The following is a 25,017-nucleotide window of genomic DNA, read 5'->3' as shown; positions in this document are numbered from 1 at the left end:
TTTAATGAGGTCCTGCTCATCAATTATCTCTTTCATGGATTGTACCTTTGGTGTTTTACCTAAAAAGTCATCACTGTACCCAAAGTCATCTAGGTTTTTCTCCTATGTCATATTCTAGGATTTTTTAAATTTACATGTTAAATTTAGGTCTAGCATCCATTTTGAGTTCATTCTTGTGCAGGTGTAAGGCTGCACATATATGTCTATATTCTTTTTAGTTATTTACTTCTTTAATGTGTGTATGTCCAGTTGTTCAGTGAAAAGACTGCTCTGCTCTATTCTGTTGCCTTTGCTTCTTTGCGAAAGATCAGTTGACTGTATTTATGTGCCTCTATTTCTGAACCTTCTATTCTGTTTCATTTATCTATTTGCCTGTTCTTTGGCCACAAATTTTTGCACTCAAGGTTTCATTTTTTTAGAGTAGTCAATACTAATACACACAGACCGAGTTAAAATATTTACCTGTAGTCCAGGATAGTGTTGTATCACCTAATAGTTTTTAAACCCATGGACTTCAAGGGTTTATCCAGATTTTTGCTTTTTACCCACTATATTATCTTTAATAGATTTCCTTGCACATATGTGAGATTTTCTCTAGCACTTGCATAACCTAACAGTTTATGGACTTTTAGGATTTATCCAGATTTTTGCTCTTTTTCAAACTGTATTATCTTTGATAGATTTCCCTGTGCATATGTAAGATTTTCTCTAGCACAGAGGTTCTCAACCATGTAAACCTAGTGAAATCATCTGGAAATCTTTTGAATACTATATATAAATGGCAATTCAGTTTGTCTGGAGTAGGACTTTGGAATATATTAAGAACATCCCGGGGTGGCTGGGTGGCTTAGTCAGTTAAGCATCTGCCTTCAGCTCAGGTCCTGATCCCAGAGCCCTGGGATCAAGCCCCACATCAGGTTCCTACTAAGGGGGGAACCTGTTTCTCCCTTTCCTTCTGCTCCTGCCCTCCCCACTACTCATGCACTCTCACTCTCTCTCTCTCGCTCTCAAATAAATAAATAAAATATTTTTTTAAAAAAAGAACATCCCAGGTTTTCTTAATGTGTCTCCAGTCTTAAGAACAACTACTCTTGTCTAGGACAGTGCTTCTTAAACTTTAATATGCATGAAAGTTACCTAGAGAACTCATTAAAGTGCAGCTTTTGATTTATCAGAGCTTGGCACACCTGAGAATCTGCATTTATAACAAGCTTCCAGGTGACAGAGAGCCACACTTTAAAGCAACAAGGCTCTAGGATATGTAAAATACTTAGAAATGAAATTGTAGAGATATGTGTGCATCTTCAGTTTTATTAGCTGTTTTCAAGTTGTTTGCAGATTTTTACTATTTTCGTCATTGTATACTATATTTATAGATATCACCTTGGTAGTATAGAATTTTTAAAACTTTACCAATATTATATATTTGAAATTATGCTCTTTTAATTAACACTTTCATAACTATTAATGAAATTCTGATAGCCAAAGTGGTCATTAAATTTACCTCTTTTATGATTAAAATTCTCCTAGACATTTCCTATTTATATCCTTTATTCATTTTTTTAATATTTTTTAAAAGATATTTATCTGAAAGAATGAGAGAGAGAGGGAGAGAGAGAGTACACACAGGAGCAGGACAGAGGAAGAGGGAGTGGGAGAAGCAGATTCCCCTGCTGAGCAGGGAGCCCAACAGGGGGGCTCCATTCTAGGATCCCAGAATCATGAACTGAGCTGAAGGCGGAAGCTTAACCAACTGAGCCACCTAGGTGCCCCTCCATTATTTTAAGATTTACTTATTTATTTATTTTTTAGAGAGCAACAGAGAGCACAAATGAGAGTGGAGGGAGGGGCAGAGGAAGAAGGAGAGAGTTTGGTAGGATTAAGTTCCTCTCTTTATTTTTCTTACTCAAGGTTGTTTGGCTACTCTGTCCTTTACCCTTCACTATTAATATTGAATTAATCTTGTAGAATTTTGTGAATAAAAATGGAAATTTTAGTACAATTTTATCAAATGTATAGATTTATTGTGGGAAGAATTAACACGTGTTTTGTAGTCCAGATAAAGTCTCATGAATTTCATCAACTTCAGAACTATACTACTTATATTGAATATTCTACAAAGACAATTATGTATGATTAGTGACTCTTTTGGACTTTTCTTTCCAATACTAATACTTGTAACTTTTTTCCTAATCTTATGGAACTTGTTAAGAACTCCAGTACAATGTAAAATAGAAGCAGTGAAAGTGGGATTCCTTACCTTGTTTAAGTTTTAAGGAAATATGTCTAACATTTTCATAAATGAAAGATAATAATCATCGTGAATCTTTGTAGATCTTTTTAGTGACAGTATAAACAAAACTTTCTATTTCTAAATTGTAACTGTTTTGTTATAGTGTTTCTTTTTATGTAATGTTTTCTCTGTATCTATTGACAAGATCATAATATATACTTCTTCAATCTGTTTCTGTGAAGTATTAAATTAGAATATTATTGAACAAAATCCCAGTCCAGGAGTAATGCACCAATTCCATACACACACACTCACACACACACACACACACACAAACATATGTATATGTATTATACATATGCATATATAACATATATATGTACATATTATACATATATATGTATAAAAATGAATTTCATTTGATGGATTCAATACTATAATTATATTTTTTCTGTGTTCATAAGTGAAAACACTTTTCTTGTATACTTCTTGTCCATGTTTAATATCACATTATGTCAGTTTCATAAAATTAATTAGTGATGTTTTGGGGCTTCTGTTGGTTCAGTTGGTTGAATTTCTGACTCTTTGATTTTGGCTCAGGTCATGACCTCAGTGTCATAAGACAGAGAGCCACGCTGGGCTCTGCTCTCATCTGAGATTCTGCTTAAGATTCTTTCCCTCTTCCTCTTCCCCTGCCCCTCCCCTTACTCTCATGCATGTTCTCTTTCTCTCTTCAAAAAATAAACAAATCCTTGGGGTGCCTGGGTGGCTCAGTGGGTTAAGCCTCTGCCTTCGGCTCAGGTCATGATCTCAGGGTTCTGGGATCGATCCCTGCATTGGGCTCTCTGCTCAGCAGGGAGCCTGCTTCCCCCTATCTCTCTGCCTGCTTCTCTGCCTACTTGTGATCTCTATCTGTCAAATAAATAAATAAATAAATCTTAAAATAAATAAATATATAAACAAATCCTTTAAAAATAGAATAAAACAGAATGAAATGAATCAGTGATGTTTTTATTTTCAGGACTAAGTTATATAATAGCAATTATTTCCTTATATTTTCTTTGTTTTATTGTCTTTTGTTATAAAAATAAAGTTACAAAACAGAGAGTTTAGTTCCTTAAATATTGGTAGATTTCTTTTAAAAAACTGGGAATATTATTTATTTCTTGCTAAAGAATATCCAAGTCAGGGGTGCCTGGGTAGCTCAGTGGGTTAAAGCCTCTGCCTTCAGTTCAGGTCGTTATCCCAGGGTCCTGGAATCAAGCCACGCTTCGGGCTCTCTACTCGGTGGGGAACCTGCTTCCCTTCCTCTCTCTCTGCCTGCTTCTCTGCCTACTTGTGATCTCTGTCAAATAAATAAATAAAATCTTTAAAAAAAAAAAAAAGAACCTCCAAGTCAGTTGTTCATTATAGGTGATCTACATTCTCTAGAAACCAGTTCTCTGTCTTATATTTTTATAATCTTCAATATATGATTTTCAGTTCCCAAGGCCCTGTGCATAGCTATGTAGGGGAAAATAGCATGGAGGATCATCAATAGGAAGTTGTTGTGGACCAACTGTGGAAGTATCACATATTACTTCTGCTCACATTCTATTATTTAACACTTAGTCATGAATAACAGCAAGGGATACTGGGAAACAAGCTAGCCATATGCCAAGAAGAGGAAATCAATTTGGTAACCAATTAGCAGACTTATTACACCCACAAAGGAACATATTATATTTTCCTGCTACAAAATTTGTTTTTTGTTTTTTTTTTTCTCCTATAAATTTTGTTTAATTCCCCTTTCTACAAAGTATCATGCAGGGGCAAACATACAACTCAGTCATTTAAGGTACCATTTGAGTGTTACAACTCTCAGCTAATAGAAACAGTTTGATACTAAAATCTTAGCACAATGCTGCTGCTGACTTCCAACCAAAAAGCACAATGTTATATACATAATAAATCCTCTCATCAGCTGGTGACTCTGCTGTCATTTGGTACATGTTTTCTTCAGTAAAGTAACTGACTGGCAAAAAACCAACCATAGTCACTGCTGTTTTTGCAATATGTTTGAAAGGCAGGTGGTCATCCCATCTCTGGAGATTAAAAGCAATTCAAAGATAAATGTTGAAAGAAAAGAGAAACCAGGGCAGAAAGTGTGTGGGTTTAGGTGTTTGTTGAAACAGGATGAGAAGGGCTCTTATGTTACTCATCAACTGAGAAACATATTTCCATCTGTTTACACTAACACACTGGTCTGGATGCATACACTGTGACTGCTGTAATGCACACAAACTAAAAAATGTGCTTAGGTTTAAACAGCTGATGTAATATTCATATTATTTTGGCAAAGGAATATATAAAATTGGCCAATATATAAAATAAAATATATAAAAAAGTTTTCAGATAGTGAAGAATAATCTTTTTTTCCCCACAAAGATATTAATCAAATGTTCTTTCCATGACAAGAATCCAACAAGAATTTACTCAGGCCTATTGCTTTTTAAGCACTGAAAATGAGCAGTAAATAATAATTTATCCAGGCCTTTTAATGTGTCCAGGGTGTTTTACTTGGATTTGTTTCCTCATCTGGATACAATACAGCAAAGAGTCAAAGAACACAACTGTTGAAAAATCCCAGGAGTATATTTGACCCAAGAACCCACTTAATGTAGTGATCCTTTCTTTGAGTCTATTGCTCTTCCACATTTTCTGAGACTCTTATGATGACAGGGAGATTAAATTTTTTTAATGTTACACTTAATTTTATTTAAGTTAGATTGCCTACATTTATAAACAATAACCTATGTAATCATCTCCAGAAATGCCACAGTCGCTGTTACTTCTGAACCTAGTTTTTCAAGTTTTTTAAATTTTATTATTTTTTTTTATAAACATATAATGTATTTTTATCCCCAGGGATACAAGTCTGTGAATCGCCAGGTTTACACACTTCACAGCACTCACCAAAGCACATACCCTCCCCAATGTCCATAACCCCACCCCCCTCTACCGATCCCCTCTTCCCCCAGCAACCCTCAGTTTGTTTTGTGAGATTAAGAATCACTTATGGTTTGTCTCCCTCCCAATCCCATCTTGTTTCATTTATTCTTTTCCTACCCCCCCAAGCCCCCCATGTTGCATCTCCACTTCCTCATATCAGGGAGATCATATGATAGTTGTCTTTCTCCGATTGACTTAGTTCACTAAGCATAATACCCTCTAGTTCCATCCACGTTGTCGCAAATGGCAAGATTTCATTTCTTTTTATGGCTGCATAGTATTCCATTATATATATATATATATTACATCTTCTTTATCCATTCATCTGTTGATGGACATCTAGCTTCTTTCCATAGTTTGGCTATTGTGGACATTGCTGCTATAAACATTCGGGTGCACATGCCCCTTCGGATCACTATGTTTGTATCTTTAAGGTAAATACCCAGTAGTGCAATTGCTGGGTCATAGAGTAGTTCTATTTTCAACTTTTTTTTTTAAGATTTTATTTATTTATTTGAGAGAGATCACAAGTAGGCAGAGAGGCAGGCAGAGAGAGGAGGAAGCAGGCTTCCCGCTGAGCAGAGAGCCCAATGTGGGGCTCGATTCCAGGACCCTGAGATCATGACCTGAGCCGAAGGCAGAGGCTTTAACCCACTGAGACACCCAGGGGCCCCTATTTTCAACTTATTGAGGAACCTCCATGCTGTTTTCCAGAGTAGTTGGATTACCTTGCATTCCCACCAACAGTGTCGGAGGGTTCCCCTTTGAAGATTACATTTTTATAAAATAAGCCTTTTAATTGTGAGGACACTTCTTGTTTCATATATATTTCATTATAATGGACTGAAATATACCATTATTCAGTTTACTGGAACAAATTAGAATAAATTCACAGATCAATCAGATCAATCAAAAAATTGTCTTTCCTTCCATTTCTTATCTTTGTATAAACATTCTTAGCTCCTTAAGTTGTGTCTTTACATGGCACTGTGTCGGGTACTTTACTTTTCTGACTGACCTATAATTGTGAAATAACACATCAGTGTTTCACTCTTAAATTGTAAAGACTGTAAGTGAACATATGACCCTTGATACAGTTTTATCAATAAATATGCATCCAAGAGTTTTATCCAAATTTTATCCAAATTAAAATTGAGGAAAGGAAGGTGCCAAATACAGATTCCTATGGTACTCCTCTAATATTTCCTCCATCATATTCACATGAATCTACCCATCAATACTGGTTATAATGGCTTAACCCAATAGGATTCTTCCTGACTGTGTGAGCTCCTTGTCTACAGTTCTCCATTTTGTTGCTTAAGCTATCATTAACAACTACCAAATGATTCCTAAAATATATATATGTACACACACTCAATATGTTCATAGAATTATGAATAGTTAGTTAACCTACCCAAAAGGTAGCTTTGGTTATTTTGACATAGCTAAGCTTGTTCTTCATTTCTCTCAACCTTCAAGAGAAAAACGTAGATATACTTTTTACCCTTCCAGTATAGTAGTATCTGTGAGAAAAAAAATAGTTATGAGAGGTATAGGCAAAAATATAGAAGGAAAGAACAAATGTTTATTGAGTAGATTGAGTTTTCCAGTTTTCAGAAAGAAGACAGGATTTGGCTTATTTTTGGAGGATTAGCCAAGTGATAAGACTGGAGTGTTCAAAACAAGAAAGTTCGGGAGGTAAGAGAGGTAATTCAGAACACTCATGCCCAAGGGAATATACTTTTCTGTCTTAACTGCTTTTTTATTTAAACTCTTAAAAATATGATAGGATTATCCAAGAAACCTAAATAAAAATGCATGGTACTTTTCAACTGGGATATGAAAATATGTGACACAATTGGTACCTTTGAGAAGCTAAAATAAATACATTTTTTTCTTAATACTCCAGGGAGTAGTTTACTCAGAATGTTCTTTAGATTCAAAAAGGAGAAGTGTTAAAATATTTCTGTTCCTCAGAACGTAGTAATTAATATGAGGGAGAATAGCTTTTTAATGAATATGTGCCAGACTAACTCTCCAAATAAGAAACATTTAGAAGGGATGAAAACATTCTTATTCAGCACTTTCTGAGCACTTAAAATGTCCAAGTATGATCCTATACAGTACTCAGGGATCAATATAAAATAGTTCCTGCATTCATATTACTTTTCCAGAAATATGTGAGAAATGGAAGAAATTTGTTCATGGTTGGAAAGCAAATAAAGGGTGTAATTTCAGTTGTAACCAGCCAAGTAGTTCAATCAACCATTGCAACCATGATGAAGGTCCACAAAATGGCTCATGATGTTTCCCTGCTCTGTGCCTTCATACATGTGTCATTCAACTTAGAATGCACCTCTCCAGATAGGTACAGCATATTATTCTAAAAATTGTCTTTGTATCTTCATCAGCCCCTTCCATCTCCATCTGGGTTGGTTGAGTTCTGTTTGTATTTACAAAATACTTTATGTACATGCCTTTCCTATAACTTTATATAATTATATTTTTAATTTACCTCTGTTTCTTCCCACTATATATATATATATATGTATATTATATATATATATATACACATATACATATATATATATATATATATATATATATATAAGCTACTGGAAAGCAGCAATTCTGTTTTATTAAATTTTAAATCACTAGCACCTATCATTGTCCCTGGTGCATAGCAAATGATAAATACCTTCTAACCAAATGAATAATACATAAATCTGTATAGAGAGATCTTTTAAGGTTAGTCTTCCTATAATTACATTTGCTCCTTTATTATCATATTCTGGCATTAACAAAGGCATACAGTGAGGTTACAGGATACATACATAAACATACATATCCATTATAATATATGCCAACTATAGAACAAAATGCATACATGTATGTATCCATGCATATATGCATAAAATTTATATATGTGCATATGCATATATGATATATAATTCATTAGTTATACAGGTTTTATGTTATATTCAAAAATGGTAAATGAAAGAAAGTCACCAAATTTCAGTACTTTTATATGGATCCTCTCTATCACTTTACCATGACTTTACAAAGAATTACCTATGGATGCTTTCCTTACAAATGCTCATTAGACTAACACTTAGATACAAGACGATTTGTAATATTTAATACACTTGATAGAAATCAGTGAATTAAAGAGACACACCTTTTATTCAATGCCAAGAAAATTATGACTATCTGAAATTTCCAGAGTTTTTGTGATTCATATTTAAATGTAAGTCCCAGAAGCTAGCCCCAGTATAAAACAATTTCTGGCAAGAGAATGACTTTTTTTCCAATGAATAATTTAAAATGCAACTTTTTCCATGTGAACTGTCTTATATCTTGGCAGTAGGCATAGTATTTCAATAATTTATACAATTTTGAATATAATATAGTTAATGCCATAAAAGCAATTTCTTTGATATTGAATTATAAGAGAATGCACTTAGGCCACTGTGACTAATGATCCAAGGGCCAGCAACATGGCAAATTACCTTTTAACCCAATTTTAGAAAGAATCTGTGCATGTAACCCTAGGACTGTGCTGAGATCTCCTGGCATATAGTTGCATAATAACACTTGGCCGTTATATTTTAAAAACATAAATAAAGCCTTATCATAGAGAGAAGTAGTTAAAGAAACATGATAATTTTTTAAAAGGTAGATGAAAATTATTTTGGTGGGAGCAGAATATTAATGAGAATCATAATTTTATTTTTTACATTTCTAAATAAAACCTATTCTCAGAATATTTCCTAAGGCAAGACTGTAGTCACCCTGCAGATCTAATCATGGTTATTTCATGGCAAGTGAGCGACTTCACATTCTTGTGATAATGTATAGCTTTTATGAGGAACCAAGGAATGTTATGTGAAAATAGATTCCTTGGGCCCTCCAAGGCAAATGAATAGGCTCAGGGCTTGCCAGGATATAAGGCAGAAATGGCAAGATTATAACTTCATGACTGAATCCAGACCACACAGGGCTTGTGGTGTATGGTCAGGATTTTGTAAGTATGTAGCTCCATGGGACTGTTTACTTTCATAGACTATGTAGATTTCTATATCATGACAAATTTCCAGCATGTGATGACCAAGTGTCTCCAATAAGTGTCAAATACGTCCCATATTGGTGCAATTTGGGTTGATGCCAGAAGAAGTTTGCAGATACTGTAATGAGTGTATATGGTCTCTAAAAAGAAGAAAATTCATGTCTAAAGATCTGGCAAGGCTGGACTTCCATTTTCTAAATAGAAATTATCAGTGATCACTGCCCTCTTCAGTTTGGTCCTCCTATCATGCCCTATCACTTCCAGTGTAAAGGTGCACATTTTCTCTTGACCTACTCTTATTTTAGATATCTTAGTTTTCAGTAAAAGTAATCAGGTGTTTGATTTTCATAGGAAGTTTCCTCATCCACCTTTGGAGTCTGAATTTTGTTCCACTGTCTGTCTTGATGCAACACCACACTGTCTTTGTTGGAGGTTTATAAGAATAAATCTTGAAGTCAGATAGTGTAGTCTTCCAATTCTGGAAAAAACAATTTTTTTTCAAACCATGCCTGAACTTAGTTATTTTAAACAACTACATTTATATATTTTACTCGTGATACTGTGATTTGGAGTCTTACTGGAATGACTGGCAGAGTTAAGAGCCTATAAGAGTTTCCCAGGGTGTTTCCTAGGTGCCCTTTTTGTTTCTGTTGTTTCAAAACTTCTCCATGTGTGGCCCATGTGTTCTCTCCACCATGATGGCTCCCAGGTAGTCAGTCCTATTATACAGCAATTCAGACCTCCAAGAGTGAGTGCTCTTAGACAACAGAGCAGAAGACAAATGGTACTTTATGATCCAGTCTTGGAAGTCACACAGGAATGATTACTTCTACTCCAACTCTATTATTTGAGGTGGCCAGAAACCTACTCAAATTATAATGAAAGCACTACTAAGACCTCACTCATGATGGAAGAAATGGTGAAGAATTGGGGGCCATGTTATAAAACTGCCATATAAGCCAACTAACAAAATAGTAGGTGAGTGGATGGAAGAAGAAATTGGGGAATGGTTGTATAGACTCTACCCAATGATAGACCCCACTCCTGTCAACAACAAAATGTCATTAAATTCTCAGTACATTACACATAGCAAATGTCCAACAAATATTAACCTTTGCTATAGGTATCCTCTTGTTAGACATGTTTCCAATAAGAAAGGGAAGAGAACCAGTGTCCATTTTTGAATCCTTCTCCAGCCACCTCCTAGCTCAGTTTCTAGGAGATGTATGACTTAGAGAATGGGACACTGTTTTCTTTCACTACAGTTCCTTGGTGAGCTTGTTGGACCACATGGAAATCTCTGGGATCTATGCATAAATCCATGCATAAAAAGGCTTAAATGAAATATATGAAGCTATTAATAGTGATTCTCTCAAAATTGTGAGATAATATTGTACTGAGTCACATGAAAACATTGACCGCCACGCCATTTGTTCGTAACCACCAAGGGACAATTTTAGATTTTTCAACTGCATAGGTGATTTGGGGTTTTTCCCCCCTCACTCATATATTTTTCTACATTCTTTCCAATAGATGTGTATAACCTTCATAATTAGAAAAAAATTATATTCAAAGAACAAAGACACCAGAGTACTTCAGAGAAGGCATTATTTTTCTGATTGCACTGAAATGACGCATCTCCTCTGCAAGTACCAAAAACAACGTAGCAGCCTTTACATATAAAAATATGCTCAAACATATTTATAAAACCTCAATCTAACAAGGAAAACTCATATTGAACTGGAGCAGGCTTACATCATGAAATCAGGAGCCAGGTGTTACATTATAGCTCTATGAGTCCAAGGGTAGACATTGGACTTTCTTATGTTTCAAAAACACTAAAGCAAGCTTGTAGCTACAGGAAATATTTGCTAAGAAGGCAGCTGGGTTCTAGCATGGCACAGCTGGGCTGTTTCCTCTGGTTTATGTGGAGAATAATTCAGTGCCAAGGATGCGACAAGAAAAGTTCGCCCAGGCCATTCCAGAGGGCATTTGCTGGCATGTTTTCAAACAGACCAGTGGAGCTGGCCACCAGGCTTATGGGAATAGTGATGATACTGAAAGAAATTACCTACTTTCCTTAAGAAAATTCCTGGAAGGGGTATCATTAGCTAGCTGGGTTGGAATTTTTTTAAGTTCTTAAGGTATACTGCCAAATTGTTTCCTGGAAAAAGCTCATTATGAATTCTTGATAAAATGTTACCATCACTGCAGGTTTAAAGGTATGGAATTAGTTCCTTAAGATTCTTCCTCTCTAGGTATGGACACCTATATTTGTGTCTTTAAGGAATTTCAGTTGTGATGTTCTTCTTGTGTATTTTGTAACTATTTTCTACTAGGGAGAAGGGTGAATTAAGCAGGCATTGTAGATTCCCTGTGATATACGACTCTGCTGTAAGTGTGCTCTAGCTTTCCTGCTGCTGCTGCCTGAGGGGGTAGCTGCTATTATGGTCCTGATTTTCAGCAGTATTTTATATCTTTGAACCATCCAAGTAAGTGAAGCTGAACTAGCCTGAGGTACAGCAGGGATTTGAACCCTGGTGTATAAACACTCATGTGTAGAGACCAGCTATTGATCCTCTAGCCAAAATGAAGCAAAAATAAAAATATTTTCAGTCCAAAATATTGAAACTCTTGTATAACAATGTTGTCTGTTTTGGTTGGTTTGTTTGTTTGTTTGTTTGTTTTTGCCTTCAAAATGTTTACAAAGTGGGTGGGAAAGTTGCCATCCACCAAAAATTTAAAAATCATTAAATAAATGTTAAGCTACCAAAACTCAGCCTTTCTAAATAAGTGCCCTTTATTCTTTTATCACATTTAACCCTCATGTATGCAAAGCCATCTTAATATAACCTATATACATGTAAGAAATATATATTCCTTTTGCCATGGAAAATCTATTTAACAAATACTTATGCCTTTCTTCAGTGAGAAAATCTATCTTAAAATTTAGGGATTATTTGCCTCTTTCTTTCATCCCCCTGATGCGTAGCCCATGTAGTAGGTAATCAAAGTTAGATGAAGAGAAGGGGAAGAGAGGGAAGCTATTTCCACGTTGATTTTTTTTTCGGTAACTCCATGTCCTGTGAGGTTTGTTCCCCGTAGAGGTTTATTTTCTTCTCTCCATTGCTGATTGTCTTGCTTACTGCTCTGCAGAACCAATTCTGGGTTTTCCCAAGAGAAAATCACAACTGGGTAAAAGTTGCCCATAACATCTTTCTACCTTCAGTATGCAGCCCTCACTACACCCACCATGCTGCTCTCAGGAAGTGTGAAAATAATATGCAAACTATTAAGGCATCACCTCTTCTAGGGGTAGTTACACTTTAATATTAAGCCCTTGAAAGCAGATAACGGCTCTGAGGATATGAAGGAAAGTCCCTATAATTACAATAAAGACTTTAAATAAATAGGAGAGAATAGTTTATGCAGAGGTCTTTCTGTCATCCTATAAAGCTATAAAACCTTACATGCTACACTTTTGGTCAAGGATCTCCTGAATCAGCCCTTCTACCACCCCAGGATTAAAAAACACTCATCTGATAGATTATCCTGATAATTAGCTGGATTCAGTTAATGATTAGCCAGATACAGTTAAAAACTACTGTTTTTAACCACCAACGTCTACTCAAAGTCCATCTGTTTCATAAAACCTTTTCTAATATCAGCATCCCCTCTAATCCAACTTCATAGGCAGAGTTCGATTTACTACTCTGTGCTTCCAAAACAACTTATATTGCAAAATTCACTTTGTAGGATTCATGATGCCATATTATAATTAATAGTGTTAGGTCTTTCACTCTTTAGACATAAACTTTAAGATTAGTCTTGCTAATCTAGTCAGTGCTCAATAAATGTTTGTTGAATGGATGGATGGATGGATGGATGGATGGCTTAAAATAGGTTACCACCTGTTTTACCATTTTGTATAGCTGACCTCCTAAAGGACAAGTAAAACTTGAGTAAAACTTGAACATAGATTTTCTAGAAAAGGAAAAACACTAAGTTAAGCGACATGATTTAAAGTTTGAACCAAAGTCTGAAAGATACATTTTTTTTTTCCCCTCAAACACGTTCTTTGTCCCCAAAAGTAGTCCTGGCATATTCCATCAGTAGGTATTCACAAATATGGCAAGTTTGCATTTACAAGTCACACTTGGGTTATTTTTTCCTCCTATCACTATCTGATGGGATGAAGGGAGAAGCCATAGAAATCTCTGAAATGTCATAAACTATAAAAAGTCAGTTAGAGTCTATGAGCTGGAGAAAACAATGTTGCTAGTTAGATGCATGCCAGGAAACCATCAGGCACCCACAAGCAAACCAGTTTAGGGGAAAAAAAAATCATGAAACAATTTCTTCTCTCAGTTTGAGAACAGCACCTTTTCCAGGAGGTTTGTTATGTAACGTAGATCTGCTTTCACTTTCTGGGGGCTGGCCAAGACTGAAAAGGGAAGTGCCAGCCTAGGGAAAAGAAGACTGTTCTTTTGATGCTGCCAGCCATTACCAGATATGGGAGTGCAAAAAAAGCCAATTCTCCAAAGATTTATAGTTATGTCTAGCTTGTTGACTCAAGCAGTTTGGAAAATCTTCAGAGATATAGTTGATTTGAACTAACCTAGACTCCAAGTCTGTGGAGAGGGAAAAAGAAGCAGAAATAATATGTACATACTCTTAGAGTCAAATCCTTTTGGCCCCAAATTTACATATCTTTTTAAGTTAAAAAAAATGCTCTAACCAACACATACAGTACTGTGTAAGATATGACAGTCTATTCTATTGAATATAGATGTATATGATTATTGTCCAATTATTTCTCTGGGCTTACATGGCAAAAACTATGGTAGGCAGTGAAATAGGAAAATACTGTGCTTTTAAATGAGTTAAAAAGAATAAATAAAAATGAGTTAAAAAGAATATTGAGTCCCCCAAATTGGAAAATCCTTGAAAAAAGTCACAGAGGATCCTTGACACTATAATTTCATTTTCACTATACTCTCAGAACTTATATTATATCATCCTTGCAGTGGTATGAAATTCTATAGGAAATCCTCATTACAAAGTCAAAGAAATATTAGCTCAGCTATTAAAAAAAAACAATAAAACAAATATTTTTGGAATATCTTCCACGTGTCAGGCCCTTTTCTAGGTGTTAGTGATAGGCTGTTGAGTAAACTAGATTCCTACCCAAGGTCTTTACTTATGTTCCATGATGAGAAGAGGCACTAAACAAAGAAGTAAATATCATGACACTGGCAGATTTAAAAGACGTTATACCAAAGAAACTACAAAAGGAGGATTGAGGTGGTACAGAGGGTTATAGGTGCAAGCTATTATCTCAAAGAGACAGATACCCAGAAAAATCTCTTTTGCTTTAAGATGATCAAAGCCATCAGTGACACAGGCTTTAAGATGAAATTTTAACCCCCTAACATTCACTCAGAAATCCATATTTCAGAGTTTCTTCTTTGTCGTAAGTTTTGGGGGTAAAGGAAGTCACTGTAGAGATAGGTGAGTCCAGCAGGACACCAAAGAGATGGGATAGCATATATTTTTTATTCCATGTTTGGACTAGTGAACACATTTGGAGAACACATGTGCTGACTGGGTGCATAATTCAATTAGATACATGAAAACCTTTAAATGATTTTAGTAGTAACTTCAGAGAATGATGGAAAGGATGGAAAGAGCGCACTTGCCTATGAAACACTGCTGTGATTTTAACACCTTTACTAAGGAAGCAAGTGGTTTTTGCAATGCCCAGAATACCATAGTTATGATAAATAATGAAACTGCTGTTTCTTTCAATAATCTGTGATTGTTTGGGGCCAGATTAAAGACACACTTCATCCACTGTTAGCCCTGGCAATCTAAAGAAGTCTACCACATGATTTGTATATGCTGTGGTCTTTCATGGACTCTTACAACTTAAGAAGTTGACGGGACATTTAATTGATTCCAGTGAGCCAATGCAACTTTCCAGATCTAAATTGTCAGTGTCTTGCACTTCTAGTTAAGATAATCATCAAATATATCCTCTAAGGGTTTTTCAGTGTTATGTATGACCTGGCCTCACATGTCATGGAACGTAATATAGGTGTGAACTCTATTGTATTTATTATTTCTGGAAATTATCTGCACAGACATTTACTATAATAAAACACTGTGCTCACATAATTTCCATGTTGTATAGATTAGTCACCCTTATGCTGACTTCTCAAATTTTTGTTGGTTACGTTCCAGACTACAGTTGGATTCTTAGAAGAAATTTAAGTCAAGTCCATGAAGGCTGTTCATTAAACAAACAAGCAAAAAGCTTATTTTATTTATGTAGGTAAAAAATAGGTACACATTAAAAACAAAACAAAAAACAAATGAAGCCTCTCACAAATGCAGTTGTACATCATAAAGCAAATGGTGGGGAATAATTCCAAATGGTTGGTTGGGTAAAATCATAAGTATTTCTCTCATTGACTCATTTCACTTATTGTGGTAGTTAAGAAAGAAAACAGATGAACATACAGGAGGGAGAGAAAGAGAGAGAGGGAAACAAATCATGAGAGACTCTTAACTATGGAGAACAAACTGAGGGTTGATGGAGGGAGATGGGGGGGGAATGGGATAGATGGATGATGGGCATTAAGGAGGGCACTGGTTATGATAAGAACTGGGTGTTATTCATAAATGATGAACCAGTGAATTCTACTCCAGAAACCAATACCGAACCGTATGTCAACTAACTAGAACTTAAATTTAAAAAAAAAGAGAGAGAAAATAAATCATTGGCATTTGGTTTGGATATATACTCTACGATTTTTCTTACTGATATTGCTCCATATCCTGACCAAGGAAACTGTGATAGATGGCTGAAATGAGAGAAGGCAGTTGTGGCAAGTCAGACTGCACACTTTTTAGTGAAAGCAAAACTAACAAGAAATTTAAATGACCTTTAGTGAATTGAAAGCTAGAGTTACATCTAAATATACATCACCCCCTCACCATGCCCTCTCCTGAACAGGCGTTGAGGACAGGGTCCTAGGTAGTAGTTGAATTTGAGACCGCAAATAATTAAAGGCAAAGCAGATTATTAATTGGTTGACCCAAGAGTGATTCTTTTAAATGTATATGGGAATTTAAAAAGCATTCAACCCCAACACAACCCCTAAATCCTCTTTCAACCTCTGTTGTTTAGAAAGTTTCCAATGGTCTTCAATCTCTCTAACTGGTCATACAGAACAATTAATTATGAGTGCGGTTGTAAAGTCATGTACATCCCCAATTAGGAGAGAGGTAGTCTGTGTTTTGTAACAAAATCTAGAACTTCCACCCTTCATTGTTTTTTTTTTTTTTTTTTAAGATTTCATTATTAATTTGAGAGAAAGAGAGAACATGGCTGGGGAGGGGCGGGGGCAAGGTGGGAGAGTCTTAAGCAGACTTTGGGCTAAGCATGAAGCCTGACATGGGACTCCATCTCACAACCCTGAAATCAGAACTTGAGCCAAAGAGTCTGACACTTAACCAACTGCACCACCCAAGTGCCGGAACCTCATTGTTTTTACTTATGGTGTCATGATGATGATGACAATGATGATAATGTTTTAATAATTACTTCCTATGAATTAAACAGTTTTACATTTTGATGAATAATTTATTCCTTTATTAATCTGCTCTAGGTCATAAATACTTGAATGTGTACACGACAATTCAAAATGCTACTAAAATCTGTACTTATTTAGTGATTTAAAAATTGTGCAATTGAACACATTTGCTCCTTTTCAAACTAATTTTAAGCTCCATTTCTAAATGAAAAGAATTTCAGGAAGTTTAATATAAGGTGTATGGAAAAGGAACATACAACTAGGATAGTAAGATATTTTAGCTCTCCTCATTGCTGTTTTTCTGTGCAGGTGCATAGAGCATTGGAAATGCCATAAGACACTCTGCTTTGTCATGCACAGAGTTCAATAGAGAGCTCTGACCTGTGTGCATGCATGATTTATACACAAACCATATCATAGGAAGAGCTACCAGAACTAGATGGGTTTAAGATCCCTGAGACATCACCATTCTTCCCTGCTTATGCCACCCAGAGTAGAAGCATCTTTTTTCTCTTCTATTTTCTCTTAGTCTGATGCTCCCTCAGATCATACCAAGTTCTTTCCCAGTACCATAACCTTATTCTGGATGCAGAGCTAACAATACCTCTATTTCTGTTGCCCTACATTGAGGTTATCATAGTTTTTCTCTATTATAAATAGCACCACACTGAATAACTTTGCACATAAACTATCCCACGTGGTTCACTTTAAAAGAAACTTACATAAAACATAATGTTTGCTGTTTTAAACCCACAAGGCATACCTATTAGACATGTGTTACTCATGTAAAATGGAAAAGGAAAACATGGAAAATATTTGTCTTCTCTCAGTTACTTACTATTTGCGTCCCTCTTTCAATTTTAAGCTCCTTGAAGGCAGGATTATGCCTTGGAAATTTTGCATTTCCTGTGAGTCCAGAATTATTTCCTCCATAATACTCAGTAAAAGTTTGCAGTCTTGAACTGAATATGAAATGGCTTTGAATAGTCAGCAAACCAACACCTGTTTTTGCCTCCATAAGCTACAATGCTTGTGAAGGATTTTCCTGGTTCTTTTTACACACAGCATCTGCTGACAACAGGTGATGCATTCTGGGGAGAAGAGCCTTGCCAGAGGGATTTTCCTTTACTAACGTCCTCTTTCCAGATGTTTCTTCCCTGTAGTATATCCTGAATTATGAGGCCCTGGGAGGCAATTGCCATCACTGAGATGACATGTCACACCTGGAATTCGACACTCTTCCCCCACCACACATTTTCCCAAAGTTAAATGTCAAATCTAAGTTTATTGCTAAGGGACTTGGTTGTTTCTCTGTGAAGCCAAATAGTGTGCTTAATATTAGTTTACCACTCGTGTTTACCACTTTAAATGTAAATAGACATGTAAAGATGAAAAAAACTATTTTAAGATCAGAATGAATTGGCAAAATAATATAGAAGGTAGAATTCATGGTCTTATGGCACTCCATCATTTTTCTTAAAAATATACACCACTATCTAAAGTTGAATTAGTTATATGTTTGAAATATGTAAATTAGACTGATCTCTGTGTACTGTCTTCTGTATGAAGAAGGAAAGTGTTAAATAACTTTTTAAAAATAGTGGCCATTGGTATGTATGTAATTATGTGTGTGTGTATGTACATATGTACACATGTATATCATAATTCACTATTTCAAACCTGTACCTACATCCACATATCCAGGTAATAGTTTTGTTTAATGTAAGTTGATTGTTATTAACTTTCCTATTCACCAATGAGTCATACACACTTTACTGTCCTCATAGGATATCATAATGTCTTTATTTCTGTTCTGTTTCAGTTAAGCTAAAAAGAGTCTTCTACTTATAATGGTCATTATTTTATTTTATTTTATTTTATTTCATTTTATTTTACTTTATTTATTTATTAAGCCTGGGAACAGCTCACTGAAGAGTTTAATAATAATATGTTTTAAATGCCAGTTACAGAATGTCATTTAGAAACAGAATGGTATATTACTTAGAAATAAGCATTTTTTTTTCCAGTCCTAGCAACAGTTACATCTAAATGTAAACTTTATATTTACAATCAAATAATTCTAGGGTTTTTTTGTTGCAAAATTTTGGTTTCTCCAAAAAAATCAAAGATGATATTCAAAGTATAGATGATTTAATTTATCCTTCTAACAAATTGTAATTACCTTTTTAAAAATAACTGTGAATGTGTATCTCTCGCATATGGGAAGCTCAAGAATGGAACAATTTTAAAAAATCTGGTAAAAGGCATATTTCTCTAAGTATTATCATGATATCTAATTGCATTTATTAGTTTCAATCTGAAACTTAAACATACTATTATTTGTATAGAGTAAACTAAAACTTATAGCACAGGCCAGTCTTACACACCAACAAACTGTTGAAGTGATGAAAACATGGGAAAAAGACAGTAGTGAAATTAAATTAAAAAACCATATGTGCATTTTAAGGCATCTAATAATAACAGCTAGTACTGATGCTAAGTTCTTTAAAACATCCTGGCTGGCTTATTTAAACCTCACAACAGCTGTATGGGGTTGTGGTTGTAGTTTTTTCCAGCTTTCAGATGGAGACAGTGAGCCTGAGATGTAATATGTACCTTACCCTGGATACCACAGCTAGTGGAGAACCCAGGATTTCAAAAATGATTTGAGGATGAAGCGAGACCATTTGATATTTGAGAGAATATAGGCATTTTAATTGGAAGTTCATTTAGAGATTTTCCTATCCAGCATTCCCAAAGTACATTCTATGGTCACTAGTTTTATCAAATGCTCTTGAATAAAAGCATCCCTATTTTAGTACATCAGGAAGGAAAACAAACAAACAAACAAAAAAAAGACCATATAAACTTTTCCCCTTCACTCTAGGAGATTTATAGTAAGCATAACAAAGTTTCTAAGAAATCCCAGAGTGAAGAGATCTGTGTTCACCAGTGGTTTCCAGCCATCACTGACAAGAAAACTCTTTAATGAGGACACCTTTCAAACCCTTAGAAAATGAGTCCCTTCAAATATAAATAGTTAGAAAGTTCAGCCCTATTATCTGGCAGTTAGAAAACTGAGGTCACAAATGTCATTGTAACCCTGAAATCTTATCTCCTAATCCTACACGTTTGACCTCAATCAGCAATTAAAACAGCATGTAGGCAAAACTGTTCTATTTTACGTTTCTTCCAGATTTCCATTTTCATTACATCTTCTCCACAAGGAAACCATCATTATAGTGAAGATATATAGATGGAACAGACAGAGAGGCTACATTCTAGTTGACTTAACACAAAGCATGCACAATAAAATTTTAATCTAAGTAAATAATTCAGATTTTTTGTTATTAAACATTTCATTTGTCTTGAAGCATTTAATATATAAAAATTAGAGAAAAATAAAGCCAACAGAAAACTCTAGAAGAGTCCTGAGGATCTCAAGAATCTCCTTTGAGAGGTGACCATGGGCCATAAGTGTGTTTCACCACCACAGCCTTATTGTATAATATCATGGAGTTGATCATATATAGTTCAACAGAATTTTTTATGTATTTTTCTTACCACTACATGTTTTGTCATTTCAGTTCCTCCGAAGATATATGACATCTCAAGTGATATGACCATCAATGAAGGAACCAATGTCACCCTGACTTGCTTGGCCACTGGAAAACCAGAGCCTTCCATTTCTTGGCGGCACATCTCCCCATCAGGTAAAGCAGAAATATATCAGTGTTGCTTGTGCTGCTGTTCAGTATTCTCTTGTAACCTCACTTGTTCAGAACCTAAGAGTCTACTTATATTTTTTACATCTTTTTCATGAGGTAAGCAGAGTGCATATTTTTATATTTAGTCTTTATACCTGAAGGCACGGTAGTTCACAGAAGTTAAATAAATGAACAGTTTCTGTCAGAGCCCAGAATAGAATCTATGTCTCTTGATTCTTAGTCAAGGTTATTTTCATTTTAGTATACTGGATAATCACAAATCAATAGACAAAAAGCTCAAATGGAAATATCACAAGAGAAATATCTTCATTTAAATGTGTAAGGCTTTTATTCAATCGTCATTCACATGTTAATAGGCCAGCATGAACTGCTAAGGTAATCAAGAGAGAATAAAATTATACAAATTACGAGGTTGCTAGGTCTAATTTCAAAATGCAGTTCAGAATCAGGGATTTGGCAGTTAGAATTGAATTTTAACTGATGAGGGACCTAAGAACACAAGACTTTAAGTAACTTGTACAAGATCACATAGCTAGGTGAAATTAAGTGATATAACATTTTTAAGGGTTTCCGGTACCTTCTGCTACAGTGCACATGTTCCTAAAGAGATTACAACAACTTTAGGAAGTTGGGGATAATCATCATCAAAACAAGATTTTTCACAGCCACTCTTCACAGAATCACCAATTTGTGTCAATTTTAAATATTTGAACTATCAAGCTTTGAGTTGTACCCTGGAAGTAATGTGGTACTTTTAACGAGTAAGATCCCACCATGTTTCCAGTGAGTGAAATTTGATTTTATTTGTTTTATAGTTTTGGTGGAAATAGCTCTAACAAGGCTAGTGTGATGAAATTGCTTTTAAAAAAATCAGAAAGGCACCCTTTATAAAGGTGTCGAAAGAGTACAATTGCCACATCCTTTTTTTCTGCTAATGCTTACTTTAATATCACTTATCCTTAAGTGTCTTTCAGTTTCCTCATTTATGCAGGAGGTCTAATGAAATTTACATCACATGCTAAGTATTACTATTAATGTGAGGAAAAAAATCAATATAACAGCAGTATACACTTATATAATATGCATTATGGCCCCTATAATATTTCTGAAGCATGAGTGTGCTCTTGACTGCCAACACTCCTCTCCTTAAAGCAGCTACAGAATCATAAAACCAGTATATGAGCACTGAATGAGTGGCAGGACTCTTTGTCGAGTCTGAGACAAGGACTAGCAGTTAGGATGCATCTGCTTTTATCTCAAGGTCCTTATCCCTCAGTTCAGCCAATCCCCCTGCAAATCTCAACACCTCACTTACCCTCACCTCGTTGTCTACTTTCCAAAAATTGAATAATAAAAATCCCTAGCTATTGTGGGACTCAAAGAAGATAATAAGCGTAAATGTGCTTTAAAAAGTATAAGGTGATATGCAAATGGATGGCTGTTTCTTAATCATCTTTCCAGGGATTTAAATCTGATATGGCAATATAATTTTTGTAAGAATGAAGCACATAATCTCCATCTTCATATAATTTAAGATTAATATTTTGGACTGAGCTCTCCTGCTTTGCAGTTCTTGTTATTATGCATATTCTTCTTTTTTAAGTGCTTGGATACATTTTGGTTTAATTAAATAGCGTGAATGTTGGTTAGTGAAGTTATTAGAATAATGATAATGGATAACATCATGAAGCTGAAAGAAGACAGATTGGGTTTATAAGTTAAACTGTGCATGGATTTATTTTTCTGATCCCACCATACAGAGCAAATGAGTAAAATTAGCATAAATATTAACTGTTATCCAATGAATAGCTAGACATGGCTGATATATTTATAAATGCTTCCAATAATTCCAAATTATCATTTGTTAATGATCTGTATTCAAATGCATAGCACCATGGAGTTTCTGCTTTAAGTAACATGTCTGATAATTCTATTAAATTTCTTCAACTTACATGTTTATATTTGAAAGCCAAATTATAAACGTCATTGAACTGTCTATATTTTATCCAAAAAATATCAACAATTTGCATACTCTCATCTTTTGCTATATCACAAAAGAAGATGTGCCTCAAAAGCGTGCTCACCATATGAACGAACAGTGGAGAGTGTTAAAAACAAAGCCAGATATACTCCCTGTCAATACTAGAAATAATGGCTAGTTTTTGTACATGTGTGACTTGTTTAGATTGTTTTTTAACCCGTACTTTTGTGAACTCTTACTGACTCATTCGTGGTCTATATCGGTTTTAAAACTCACTAAAAAAATGTCTGGCCACCGGATGATAGCCCCACAGAGCTTCTCCCTAATCCATAAAAGAAAAAAGAAGAAAAAAAAAAAGGTTGTGAGTTCAAGCATAGCACAAACATTGCTGACACCTGAAGGTGTCATTCTACTTGCTAGTTCAAACAGTTCAAGGTACTTTGGGCAAAACATCCTTCTGGGGAAGTTTCTGGATATGTGAGCTTCCTTAGAGTTTATGTGTGCTGATAAATTCTTTCTGTATTTTCTAGTCTGTATTTAGGAATTAAATTCAAATTCATCCAAAAATTGTCAGAGAAATAACACCAACTCTTCCCTACATCCTTTACTCAGTTTTATCCATTGTTTTTCCCATTGGCGTCAACATTTGCTGTGTGTAGAGTATATAAATGTGGAAATTTATATATTTTTTTAATTGAATCATTTGAGAACAATCTGCATATATTGTGCCCTTTTCTTCCTAGTTTTGTCGGTGTGCATTTCTGAAAAATAAGGAATAAGGACATTTTTTTATATATAACCACAGTGCTGTTTTCAGCTTGTTTACGTTTAACATAGATAACATACTTTTGTCCCATTACTATTCGTATTCAAATTTTATCAATTGATGAAATAGTGTCCTTTATAGTTTTTTTTTCCCCCTCTCATGCAAAATCCAAGTATCATATATGGTTGTCACATCACTTTTCTCCTTTACTTCTTTATTCTGGGGTCGAATTCCTTGGTCTTTCTTTGTCATTTCCAGACACATATTTTTCAACAATGCATGTGCCACCCCACTTTTTTAATAGAATAATTCTCATTTTGGGCTTGACTCATGTTTCCTCATGATTAGGTTTTAGTTATGCCCATCTGGGTCTAAATAAGTAAAGTTGTAGACTTTCAGGGAGTGATATCCAGAGGCAGAGGATATCCATCTGTCCCTTATTTGCGATGTTAATCTTGATTACCTAATCAAGGTGTCTGATTTCTGCATTGTATAGTTCCTTTTGTTTTTTCCTTCCCTGTGCTGCCAATAAGCAATAGGGAGAGATTTTACAAAACATTAAATGCAAATGTCTGTTACTTGTTAACCTTCTTCCCTCAGATTTTGCATTATCAGTGATTCTTTTGTGAACTAATCTTTACTGTGATGATTTACAAAGTGAGGATTTTTCTAGCTTGAGCCATCCTACTTTTCACCAGTTAGCATTGGCATTCTGCTGTAAGAAAGAACCTCACTTCCCCCTTTCTTTCTTCCTTCCTTCCACCCTCCCCCTTTCTTTGTTTCTTTGTTTCTTTTTTTCTCTCTCTCCTTCCTTCCTTCCCTTTCTCTCTTTCTTCTTTTTTCCTTCCTTCTTCCCTCCCTCGCTCCCTTCCTCCCTTTTTCTATTTATAATGGCAGAAGCTCACATATTCCCATCTTTTTAAAACTGTTTATAATTCATTACTGTCTTTAATTATTTTGATGCTTTAATTGTTCTTTATTTGGTGAGTGGAAGTTACTTCATTCTAATTCCTGTGTACTTGTGATGTGATCCCATCATTTGTTGTTGTTTTTTGGTTTTTGGGTTTTTTGTTTTGTTTTGTTTTTGTGGGGGTTTTTTTGTTTGTTTGTTTTTAGCACTTTCTTAACTTCTGGCATGACAAAATATACCAGCTTTGTCTTGTATTTTAGCTTCCCTATCTCTGGAATCAACCGTTTTACATTACTTCAGTGATTGGATAGTGCTTACTTGGGGTTGTGACAGTTATACATTGGTTTAAAATATGTAACTCTGTTGATCTACTTTATAGTAAAATTATCAGAAACTCAGACATCTAGACTACTTTCTATGAGATTCCATTAACCAAAAGAAATTAAATAACTTTAGTGCAAAGAACTAATCCTATTTTGTTTGGTTTTATCTAACAGCAGTCCTGGAATAGGGTCTGGGACCTGGTGTGCATACAGAGGGGAGGATGATTATAGAATTAGTAGTAAAATTGTATTTATATCAAGCAAAATGTAAGGAGGCAATTGTTCTGTTGTGAGAGATTTAGATAGGTTCATACGTCTTTATTTATAGGAGATACTGCTGCTTTACCTAATCTATGGCTAATTTCTTATAAACTTAGGAAATTTTCAAGGGTTTCTCAAAATTCATATTATAAGGTATATG

The 25,017-nt window shown here is 35.0% G+C and overlaps 1 protein-coding gene across 1 annotated transcript in view; it reads left to right on the top strand.

Annotated features, from left to right (window-relative positions):
• Positions 1 to 25,017, top strand: part of NEGR1 (neuronal growth regulator 1) — an 849,270-nt gene that overhangs the window by 480,256 nt on the left and 343,997 nt on the right. Inside the window, exon 3 of the mRNA XM_032870106.1 lies at positions 20,476 to 20,601. Within this exon, the coding sequence (XP_032725997.1) occupies positions 20,476 to 20,601 (126 nt within the window). The remainder of the gene's footprint in view (positions 1 to 20,475; positions 20,602 to 25,017) is intronic.

This window comes from Lontra canadensis, unplaced genomic scaffold (assembly GCF_010015895.1).
Source record: "Lontra canadensis isolate GAN:19392208 unplaced genomic scaffold, GSC_riverotter_1.0 scaffold40, whole genome shotgun sequence".
NCBI lineage: Eukaryota > Metazoa > Chordata > Mammalia > Carnivora > Mustelidae > Lontra > Lontra canadensis.
Note: the sequence above shows the minus strand (reverse complement) of the source record. Positions and strands in the feature narration are given on the sequence as shown.